Below are 12374 nucleotides of genomic sequence, written 5' to 3'. Positions count from 1 at the left end.
ACAACAGAACCTCTTTAAACATATGTACTCTGCATATGAGTGTAGTGTTCCCTCGGTTATCGCGGTTTATGGGGTCCTGGACCATCCGCGATAAGTGAATTTCCGCGAAGTAGGGATTCCCCATCAAAAATGCTTAATTTGAATTTAATTCCAAAAAATATATATATTTTTTATTTTTATTTATTTTTTTAGTTTTTTTATAAAAAAAAATACCCCCCTGTAACAGTACACCATATAGAATACGGGTAGAGAGTGAAATTCATGTTATAACAAAAAAACTGTAAAATATGTTGTTTCAATGTAATATTTGTATTTTTTTTTTTCAAAAAAAATCTGCGAAGCTCTGAGTTTGCGGTAGCTGAACCGCGAAGTAGCGAGGGAACACTGTACATTAGAGCAGGATTCTAACGCACTATTCTTTGCATACTAGAACACAATGAACGCAAAGTACTCAAAGTATGTATTGATGGACTGCTACCCAAATCATTAAGCAAATAATGTATTCACTTTTGATTTTAAAGTTAAGTAATAAAAAAGAAGTTGTGGGTAAAGGGTTGAAGGAGAGATGTAAGGTTTGACTGAAAGATTATAGACAAAGTAGTACTTTTGTATTGGCGAGCATGCTCCGCCATTCTGCACTGACTAATGAAAAAAAAAAATTGAAAAATTCAACGCTCCACTCAGTGTTGGTAAAGACATGTTCACGAGGGAGTTGCGGTCAGATGATGTTCTCATAAACAGCCGGTCTATATGCTCATCTCATCTCATTTTCTGGTCCTGGAGCCAATCCCAGTTGTCTCTGGGCCAGAGGCGGGGGCACACCTTGAATTGGTAGCCAGCTGATTGCAGGGCACAAGGAGACAGACAAGCATGAACACTGACACCCATACCTAGGAGCAATTTAGAGTGTCCAATCAGCCTACCATCCATGTTTTTGGAATGTGTGGGGATACCCATGCAGGGCCGAGGAGAACATGCAATTTCCACCCAGATGGACATGACCTGGATTTGAACCCAGGACCACCAGAGCTGTTGAGGCTGACACAATAACCACTGGCGCCACCGGGCCACCTTCTCTATTTGCTCGTATATCAAAATGTTCTCGTATCTCAGGAATCTCAAGAAAGAAATTACCGTATTTAATCGCATTCAAGCAGCTTTTGTTGAACAAAAAAAAATGATGACTGAATCGAGGGTAGGGCACTTAATTAGATGATATTCAACAAAACTTCCAATTGACGGCGCCGGGACACGATGACGTCACTTCAAGATGGCGCCTTCGCGTTGGCACGTGACCTCACCAATTTGGCCGATACATTCATTTTTATGTTTTATGTTACCTCACTGTGAAGTAATAACTGGCTTCCCTCAAGGCTGTGTACCCTCTTCTGTGCTCCCTATACACATACGACTTTACACCAACCTACCAGTCTGACTCCATCATCAAATATGCTGATGACACCACTGTGGTCGGACTCGTCTCAGGAGGGGATGAGTCGGCCTACAGAGATGAGGTCAAGGTCAACAAACTGTCTCCGTGGTGCTCGGTGAACAATCTCACACTGAACACCACAAAAACTAAAGGAATAATCCTGGACTTTTGCAAACACAACACGGATCTGGTCCTACTCATAAATGGAGCATGTGTAGACAGGGTCCAGTCCTTAAATTTTCTGGGGGTCCATGTCACGGATAAGCTCTCCTGGTCTACAAACACCACGGGAGTAGTGAAGAAGGCCCAGAAACGACTCCATTTCCTCAGGGTACTCAAGAGGAACAACTTAGACCAGGGGTGGGCAAACTTTTGGGCCCGGGGGCCACATTGACTTTAAAAATTTGACAGAGTGGCCGGGTCAGCACAAGATACGATAACATATAAAAAAGTGCATCCGTTAACAGTACATATGAAACATAAACAGAAAAAAAGGACTAAAGTATTAAGATACTCATCACTCATCATTAAAGTAAAAAGTATAAAGTACAAAGTAAAGTAAAAAGGAATGTATTAAGAAATATTAAAATGTAATTTAAAAAAAGATAGAGGGGCTGTAAAATACGAAAAACAAATAAGAGTGGACAGAGCTACTTGGCGCCATCTTGGGGTAAAACCTTAATTTGGACAACGTCGGCGGGCCGGATTAAAAGGCCTAGCGGGCCGGATGTGGCCCGCGGGCCGTAGTTTGCCCATGTCTGACTTAGACACTAAGCTTCTGATAACCTTCTATAGAGCCACTGTGGAAAGCATCCTGGCTTACTGCATCACAGTGTGGTACGCTTGAAGTACAACAGCAGACAAAAAAGCCCATGCAGAGAGTGATTAACACTGCCCAGAAGATCGTCGGCTGCTCTCTGCCCTCGCTGGAAGACATTGCCAGCCCTAGTTCCCTCAACAGAGCCAGGAACATCATAGAAGCGAAGTGGAAGTTTAATTTCCCAGCCGGTTGACCGGCGGTGCAGCGGCGGATGCGGCCTGTTTCATCCCAAACACAAAGCTATACCTTGCTGAAAGGACTTTGTCTAAAACTCCCATTAACCAATATTTTTTATTTATTTCTATCTAGCGGAGAAGAAATATTTTCACTGTGACAGTGTTTCACATTAGTCGTTTCATATGCCAATACAACTGTAACATTTAAAAAATACACTTGTTGATATTTGTATTTCGGTACAGTCGCAAAAACGTATTGTAGTATTGTGGCAGTAATAATGGGGGTGATCTTACATGGCATTTTTCCATATATCGCGAGCATGTCTGGTCTACATTAACCATGATATTCGAGGGACTACTGTATATGGTTTGTACCAAAAAGTGAAACAAACTATTTCAAATCCATGAAGATTGGACGCATGAATTGTTGAAATTTATGAAAGGTATTGTCATAGAAAACAAACCTGCAATTGGGGATTTTAGGAAAGCCTGGGAGCTTGTGAATTAAGAAACATACTTTTTGTCAGACGAGGATAAACTGTGATTGGACATTCACTCGGTGGATTGCGGTAACATTTAGTTCTTCTTTTGGGCGGAACCTGAAAAAATTAAGAAGCACTGTCATACGATAAGATTAAGTTCTCACTAGGAGTGAACTAACAAGCTGTTCTGACTAATCTGCACGCCGAGGCAATAATATTCACAAAACTGTAGATACTGTCATTGAATATTATTATATCTTACAAGGATGACATTGCGTTAATGTCTAAGTATAGATGTTTCATTAGCTGTTTCATTTCCATGTTGCAGTCCATTTTGAGTATACTAGTATTAAAATTATGTGGTAACATTAAAACAATGGTTTCTTTTTATGTAAACATAGTTAATAAGCATCTTGAACATATACATTTTATATTTCGCATTTTCTAAACGGACACCCTACACTGGAGTATCCGAACCTTGTGCTTGTATACATACGTTTTTAACAAGTCTAGGGAGCAGCTCAGGAAGTTGTCAGAATACCCATCACAAACAGTAACTCTGACTAACCATGACCCTAACCCTAACCCTCACTCAATCATAAATATGTGCTACTGTAGAGAAGAACATGTAATTGACCAAGTCTAGCTAGAGTCTGTCACCGTGTGTACCATATCAACTTTGGAGCATCGCATTTAGGTAATCTGAAAACCTAACAGTAATACTCATATTTGGCCTTATACTTGAAAAATACTCAACAAATAGTATATACAAGCTAAATTAACCAGCAGTAAAATTGCATAACATTCCACAACGCTCCGCTGTTCACATCTAAAATTAAGGTCAAGCGGTTTCTAGCTTGCCTTTTTCTGTGGTCGCTGTAGTTTTCCTTTCGCTCCAAATGAACCCTTCTGTCTCAATCTGGAGGATATTGCTTTGGTATTGTGCCAGAAAAATCAATAATATACTTCAGTATACGCCTTCCTACCATAGATTGTAATTTAGGAGTTACAAAGCTCCAAGTGAGAACAGAACACATTTTTTATTGTTGTTGTGAACTACAGTTCCAGACAGACATACATTTAGATATCACTTAGTTTAGCAATCGGCGATACGAGAGATGTTTTTGAGTGTCTGAAACATTTAAAAAAACGTGTTTATCAAGGTTTCCTCTGGCATAACAGCATTACTTTTGTGTCTCATTCCACCAACCAGCATGTAATCACCTCTCCTGCACCTCCTCTTTTGGACACTCTGAGTTTGACACAAAATATCCACTGTCGCTACGAGCACAACCCTTCAAATCGGGGCGTTTCAGAATTGGCTCGTTCCAACAAAATTTCTAAAGCCTACATCATATTTTATTTCTCCATATTAATTAAAGAAACAAAATCATTGGTTTAATGTTTAAAAAGTATCGCACACTTTCTAAAATTGGTCTAGAAAAGTGCTTGAATTTCTGCATGAAAACGTAAATATCTTAGATTGATGCTTCTTCACTCAACAAGCAGCGTATTGATTGAATAACTAATAACTTATTTGTGCTCATTGCACACATCTGAACGCTTATTGGAACAGAAATAAGTTGAAGCTTACATCAGCAGTGTTCAGGTTGGAATAATTTTCTACACAACACTTATTAACCACTTCTCTGATAAAACAATTGCATTTCTTGGAAATGGAAAAATCAACTAAAATGCTGCCCGCCACGGCAATGAAACTAAACAGATGAGGGTTCTGCGCGTGATACAGCCTACCTTCCGTTACATCACTAACTGACTGACTTCCTGAGTGATTCTGGCTCCTAGGCCAACAGCAAAATGAGATTAAAACAGTTTTGTGTTTTTTATAATGTTTATTTTACAAAGAGAGTGGGCTCAATTTCCACTGGTGACGGTATTGGGGTGTGGATGGTCATTTGTCCCTGTGTGACCTACGGGTGACTGGCGACCAGTCTGGGGTGTAGTTCGCCGTTCGCCCAAAGACAGCTGGGTTAGGCTCCAAAAAAACCCTGCCACCCTTTTGAGGATGGGTGGTATTGAAGAGGAATTTTACAATGTACCGGACAACAAGTGGCTCAATAAAATCCAATCTATCAAATTCAGTAAAGTACCCCGTAAGTTGCAACTTTAATGCTGCATTGAGTTCTGACGAAGGTGTGGGAGCCAAAAGTTATCTGGACCAGGAATGGCTTGATGTGAGAATCTATTATGCTCTCATGGTGCTAAGGGCTAATACTAGCCAAGCCTAGCAAGTGCAGGAGGTACACACGTACATACTGTACTTCCATTTATGTAGTCTGTGCTTTCAAATGGAGGTCTCTGCCTCTGTCTGTCTCTCTCTCTCTCTCTCTCTCTCTCTCTCTCTCTCTCTCTCTCTCTCTCTCTCTCTCTCTCTCTCTCTCTCTCACCATTACTCTTCCAGTTTGTTCACTTTCACATGCTCCTTGCCCTCACTGCCCTCAGTGCCACCTTTGAACAAATATACCTTCTGTGGCTTAGGTTTTTAGCAAAAGCTGACTGCATTGCCATTGAGTTTGCTGACCTTAGTTAAGGCGGGCATCCCTTTTGCTTGTGGCTTTCTTGAAGGCTGAATCTTGAGGCTGACCAGCCCACCACACTACTGTAGACTGATCTGTGCCATTGGGTTCTTTCCATGGACACTTGGCTGTTATGACTACTGACTAACTGGCCAGACTGACCCCTGCTGTGATATATTCATCTGTCTGTCACTTTTTTTGTTTAAAAGGGACTGTGCCTGCATGAGAACATATTGTATTGTAACCTGGCACACATTTTTTGTGGGGAGATGCAAAATTGTACGGAAGATAGCTTTGGGACTGCACAACAAAGTGACCCTGATATAATATGATAGTAAAGACAAAAGGGACTATGTGATGTGCTATTCTCTGCAATCCCGATGGACAAAAGAACGTAGATGCATTATCCATTCATTATGCAAATTTGCCAGTCTCAAACTGGACCTATACACAAAACACAAGAATAGGTTTAGAATTGCTCTCCATTATTATAACTTTTAAACCCCAAACCATTTTAATATCAGTTCATATACAGAAATGAGAGATCATTTGCTGCTGTAACTTTCTGTTATTTGTGGAATTTCCGAATTCTGAAATCAACCCTTAGTCACTATAATTATCCTTAGTCACTATACAATAGAGCAAATCTTTGGGGATGACAGAGTTACAGTGAAATCTCATTACTATGCCACCTTGTTTCTATGCCACTCTCGCTATAATGCCACTTTTGCTCGGTCCTGACAAAATTCAATACAAAATAAATGTACTATACCACCCCCTAATCTGGCTACTACGCCACTATTGTGCGTGTTGTATTTTCAAATTCATTTATTTTTTTAAGGTTAGCCCACAATGTCAGCTCTGAAACGCAAGAGAACCAACTTTACGCTGCAGGAGAAGGAGATAATTAATAGTGCGAATGAGTCAAATCAGTCCATCCTATCCAGGGAGAAAAGCAAAAAATGGGGCGTCGAATTTAAGAGAACCACTGTGAATGGCATTTTCAGCAAGAAGGATGCAAATATTGTCAGCCATTTATTCTAATCAGCCGAGTAAAAAAAATGCGTTAAAAACATCATACCTAATCTGAATAGGATTCCAAAGTCAGCACTACATTCTTGTGTGGACTGACCTAGCACAACAGACACTGGTGATCTGGTGTCAAGCATAGGTCAAGTGAAAACCCGCTTTATAGGTTAAATATGGCTCATTTTCTGTCATACAATACATTCCAATCCTTTTTCCTTTTTGTGATCCCATTGTGGAGGAGTGAAATCAATTTGGACTGAGCTGATGGATAACATAAAAAAGCAGTTTTTTTTCACCATAAAACCGTTTTTAAAAACCTTCATTACTATGCCACTCTCGCTACTCTGCCACTTTTGCTCGGTCCCGACGGGTGGCATAGTCATGAGGTTTGACTGTATTATATAAACATGAGGAGCTTCAATTTACTTACTGTGAAGTTTGCAGAGATTACATTTTAAAATGGGTTCATTCAGCATTTTGGTGATGTCTGTCTGTAGTAGGTCAAAGTGTCTGCTTGCTATTGTTTCAATCAGAAGACATGATTTCTTACACGGTCCTCAGAGCATTTTCAGCCTACATTGAACAGTAGCACATTGATGGATATTTGTTGGGTCCGAAGTTACAGATCCCCATACTTACCAACCGTGCACAAAGGAAAAACGAGGCATGAGACTGTGTTATATTTTAAAGCGACCGCCGGCTGGGAAAAAGTCGGAGGCGCGAGTCCAATGGGCTCGCGCTCGGCTCCGCGGACTTTCTTCTTTTTCCAAGTCCCAAGTCGCGCTTTTATTAAGTTTCAGCATTGAAAAAGGTACAACAGTCACTGAGACATGTTAAAGACATGTCATTATGATTATTGACAGGTTGTTCTTTGTCATAGAGAATTTGTATGTCACGAATCCTTGCATATAATCTTTCAATCCGTGTCACGGTTAAATGTCATAGGGACCTTCAATCCATATTACAATCATCAGTTTCACCACCATCATAGGTGTCACTAAGTGTCACTGTTTGGCTGCAGATTTGTCATAGAGCCAATTGGAAATATGTATGTCCTTTGAAATGCACTTGTTAATGTTTTACGCAACTTCGCAATATTCTCCTCTCTTAATCTCCCTCTGGCTCATCCGTTAGTGTGACCATCTGTGTTGCAGCTCAGCTGTGTTGCAGTTCATTTGGCCATTCTCCTTTCTATATGATCACAATTTTATTGTTACCTATTAAAACTTTTAAGGCCCATTATCTAAGGGGAAGGAATGTTGCTTTAATAGTTTGGCAGTTCCATAAGCAGGCCCCTTCTTTTCAGTATACCACTGACCAGCACTCGCTGGCTGCTTACCATTCGTCTCACTGTGGACCGTCTCCCGTCTGAGACATATGATAGAAACTCAGTGGTGCCCACGAGCCCTCTTTTCACTACTTCAAGCTTCAGAGCTCACTTGACACTCTTGGCATGCCTTCTATTACTTCAGAGCTATTGTTTCAGTCTTTCTACTATGGTGTACTCAGGTTTAAACAGTGCTTACAATGGTGACTTCAGAAACGTTTGGTCTCCTTGGATCTTTTCTTCAGTGCTCGGTCAATGCAAATTCTGAGTGGGATTAGCACAACTACTTTTCCTTTTAGATGTTAAATGCACTCCCTGGCTTAGTATTAATTGTGTTTGTAAGAAAATGGTGGAGAACAATATAGGTAATTTTATTCTCTGACTTCCACTGTTCTATACATATGTTTGTAGATCGCACAACTGAGTAAAAAAATATTAAACTGAGATCCAAATCCGGTGTCCAAACCATTCAGAATACCTGGCCTTGCAACCACTGTAATAGGGATAATTGAAGTGCAGTGAATGAAAATACAAAACATGCTTTACACGACAATCAAATATGCCTACCCTTTATTCAATAAGAACATTATACAAGAAGTTGTGATGGCAGATTAAAGGAATTCATCCAACTCCCTTGACTCACTTTGAATTGAAGTGACATAAAAATCTATAGTGCAAACATCAGCTCTGCTAGGGAGGCGTTTTGTTAGAAATTTAAGTTGAGTTATATTAGTTTCCCCATATCAGCTGTACTTATATGGGCCAATCATGTTGGTCTGGTGGAATCTGCTCCATATCTTGAGTTATTTTTCCCTTTCACATTCCCATCCGTATTCATATTAAAGTTGTTTTTCTTTCTGCTTCCCATCATCTAATAATGATAAAAAAGCCGGAACCAGTTTGAGGGAACTGCAGAGTGTGGATGTATACTGTGCTTGGCTCACAGAAAAGGTCCATTGTGTCAACACTGTGACTTTTATTGGTCCTCGGAGAGATCAAGGCCAAGGCTCTGGTCCCTGTCGGCATGTTATTGACGGATTGGTCTGTCACAATTGGGTTCCAGGGCTGCTGCATAAAAATGATGAGGGGTGGTGTGAGTTTTGCGATGCATAATATAACATCAATTACTAATTTCGGTCCAATGAGGTTATTTTAATGGAAATTCAATTGTTAATGGTGCAACCAGGGGTCTCAGACAGGGGAGGCCTAGTCCCCTGGACGAGCAAAGAATGTTAATTATTGGAGTGGACATTAAACCATCAAAAAAAAAAACTCAGATTAACAAGAACTGGTTAATAATTTCGCACATATTTTGTAGATCTCCTAAACTGTTTTAAGCAGCCACGTTTTTTTAATGTTCACCAGTGATAATTTTACAATTGGCACACTGCGAGTCCCAGGGATTCGCTTGTCTGAAAACTGTGCGTCCCAGGAAACTTGTCACGAGTCCCAACATACTACGGATGCAAATAAAACATAAACAACGATATATAAACATTCAGATTTAATTTATTTATTATATGGTTTAGGGTTAGGGTTTATTTATCATTGTACTAGTCTTTCAGCTCGTAGATCCTCCTCTCTTTGCAGCCAAAAGTCTTTTGAAATGTGCGTATTTTTCCTTGCCGCCCCCGTTTTGCTTCATGATCATCGATCGAATCTTCTGCAGTTCTTTTCTTACTAGTTGTATTTTTAACTGCGAAATAACTATCCAGACTGTTTTGCTTTTTCTGAAACATTTTTTATCTTTCTTACACTATTACGAAACTCTTGCTATCGCTTTCTCTCCTTCGTCTGCTAGTGTCTGCTAGTCTCGCGAGAATTATTTCGCAAAGATTATGTGGAATAAATGGGTTTGCTACCGGATATATGTGTTTTGGTTTTTTTTTTGATAAAAATTTCTTTGCGTCCGAAAAAAGCACATTACTTGAAATTGTGCGTCTGGAAGAAAAGCTGTGCGTATCAGACGCAGGACGCAGAGGTAACGAGAACACTGGTTCACATTAACAACAATGCGGCTACATCAGATGCTTTCTTTTTTTACCCTTTACCACATTAAAGCTAATTATACAAAAAAAAGATTCCCTGTGTGAAAAGATTTGACAAATATTCTGTACTCCAAACACAAAAATAAACAATACCAACTGGAAGTACGTCAACAAAAACAACCTACATGCTCAAAATGTTACCCCTGGTCCACACAATCAAACTGAAGCGCTTCTTAAAAGCAGGGGAACAACGTGGATCATGCTAACTTGTGTTAAAATCTATAAATACAAAATGGCCTAAGCGGCCCTGTGCAAGTGGTTAACCCATCAGCCTCACAGCTCTGGGGTCCTAGGTTCAAATCCAGGTACTCCAGTTTCCTCCCACATTCCAAAAGCATGCATGGTAGGCATATTGGACACTCTAATTGGCCCCAAGGTATGGGTGGGAGTGTGTGTGATTGTCCATCTCCTTGTGCCCTGCAATCGTCTGGCCACTGATTCAGGTTGTCCCCACGCCTGGCTCAGAGTCAGCTGAGATAGCCTCCAGCACCCCTTATGACCCTCATGAGGATAAAGCAGTTCTGAGATGAGAAAAAAATGTTATATTTCTGGTGAGCTGAGATTTTTTTCAAGATTAATAACTCACAAAGAATGACAAGATTTAAAATCTACAATGCTGGTGTCAATTATTAAAATTTCAGGAATATTTAGGTTTGTTTTTGTAGTCCGATCTCCAAATACCCTTCAGACTGGCGGCAGATTTAATGAGATTAATGGAGTTGTCTTGGTTTTCAAGGGAAAGAAAACGAGACAAAATGTGTATAGTTTTTAATGAGCCAAGGAGCTTGGTAGTCATTTCATTGGTGGTGGCAGTTGAGAATTCACAAAGAATTCATCAAGTATCAGTTGTATCCAGCCAAGGAAGCTCCCTTGATTACAGCAGAGAGTGAAACTTTGGGGGAACAACTTTTATATAACACTTTCAGGAACCAGGTAGTAAACATATACAGCGTATATTTTTGAGTTCAGTGAACCACTTAGTAACAGATATGTATGTTTATATTAGCTGTTCTGTCTCATGTATGCCCTGTGTAGAAAAACAGTAAGAAATTAAGTTTCGTAATTTCAAACAGCTCTGGATCACTTTAAACTTGACAACTCATGAATGTATACTTTGGGATGCTTATTTCATTTCTTTTGAACGATGTTATTACCGTGAGGTCTTTTTTACGCCTTTATGGCGATTACCACAATTAAAATTACAAGTGTACAGGATCAGCTCCTGCAGAAAGTTTTATCCTTTTTCTTTAAAAACATTTGTTTTTAGCCTGAAACAAGTAAGCATGTTCTAACATGTGATTGGAGCTGTGCAAAGGGGTGTTGGGAGTGTCATTCACCAACAGTAGGAAAAGATCTGATTTTAGGGCATAGAAATCTTCACATAGTTACCTGTAGCTATGTGAACATTTCTATCCCGCTCACCAGCCCTGATCATTTGAAACCTATGTAGTCGTCAGCAACGAAAAACAGCGTGAAATCTGGGTAAAAGTACTCTACCTTTCCTTCACAGTACGAGCGGAGGGAACAAAGGAGGGACCCACCTGCATGGACAAGAACCATGGTTGTGCACACATCTGTAGGGAAACACAGAAGGGTGGCATCTCCTGCGAATGTCGACCTGGATTCCAGCTCACCCGTAACAGCAAGGACTGCAAATGTAAGGCATAACTCATAGTTCACATCCTCGGGATGTGCACACACATTCACACAATTCAAAAGGGTAAAGATTTATGGGCTCCTCCGGAGAAGGTTATAGAGGTTGGAAACTTGCCGATGATAGATAATTGCAGCCTTTCACAAATACCTTCAGGGCAGATTCAACCAAGACATTTACATACATGACTAGGCAGGAACTAATCTTCAGAATGATCCCCATCAAAAAAAGCACCTTTATCAACTAGGGGGTGATCATTTATACAATCGGGGCAAGTGTAGAAGTTATGCGAAGGGGACCGCTTTGATGGACAGAGCATATTTCCTGTTGCTGTGCAACCAAGATCATCCTGTCCGAGCTCGGTTCATGTCTGATTGGGAATTTGTCTGTGTTTGCATAAGGATTGGAGAAGTGTTATTCTATTTTTTTCTATGACAGCCCGGGAAAAGGGCAAAAGGGATTGGGATGCTCAGGTGTAGACAGGATAGCAATGGAAGTCTCGGTTCCCGAGTGAACTTTTCCAGTCTGTCATCATAGGTGTGTCAAAATGGCAAAAAATCAGCAGTCAGCGTAGAAATGTCCACTTTAAAAAAATGCTAAGTTGTGAAAGTATACACAAGCATACAACAACTGACACTGAGCTAACCGATTTCACCGAAAACCATGATGTGCAATATTCAAAGAATGGGCCACTGATTTCTGTTTATTGTGCTGTAATTCCACCTGGAGATTCATATTTAGTTTGGACAATATTTGGGAATTACTGCTAGTGTCACTGAACTTGAATTCCCCGGTTATATACATATATACATATATATATATATATATATATATATATATATATATATATATATATATATATATATATA

General features: G+C 40.0%; 1 protein-coding gene across 7 annotated transcripts in view; it reads left to right on the top strand.

Moving 5' to 3' along the window:
• Positions 1-12374, top strand: part of scube3 (signal peptide, CUB domain, EGF-like 3) — a 123732-nt gene that overhangs the window by 62966 nt on the left and 48392 nt on the right. For all 7 annotated transcript variants that reach the window (XM_077713638.1, XM_077713656.1, XM_077713631.1 and 4 more), the window contains one exon: positions 11362-11508. In XM_077713638.1, the coding sequence (XP_077569764.1) occupies positions 11362-11508 (147 nt within the window). The remainder of the gene's footprint in view (positions 1-11361; positions 11509-12374) is intronic.

Source organism: Stigmatopora nigra, chromosome 1 (genome assembly GCF_051989575.1).
Source record: "Stigmatopora nigra isolate UIUO_SnigA chromosome 1, RoL_Snig_1.1, whole genome shotgun sequence".
Lineage (NCBI taxonomy): Eukaryota > Metazoa > Chordata > Actinopteri > Syngnathiformes > Syngnathidae > Stigmatopora > Stigmatopora nigra.
This window is presented reverse-complemented; position numbering and strand designations above follow the sequence as displayed.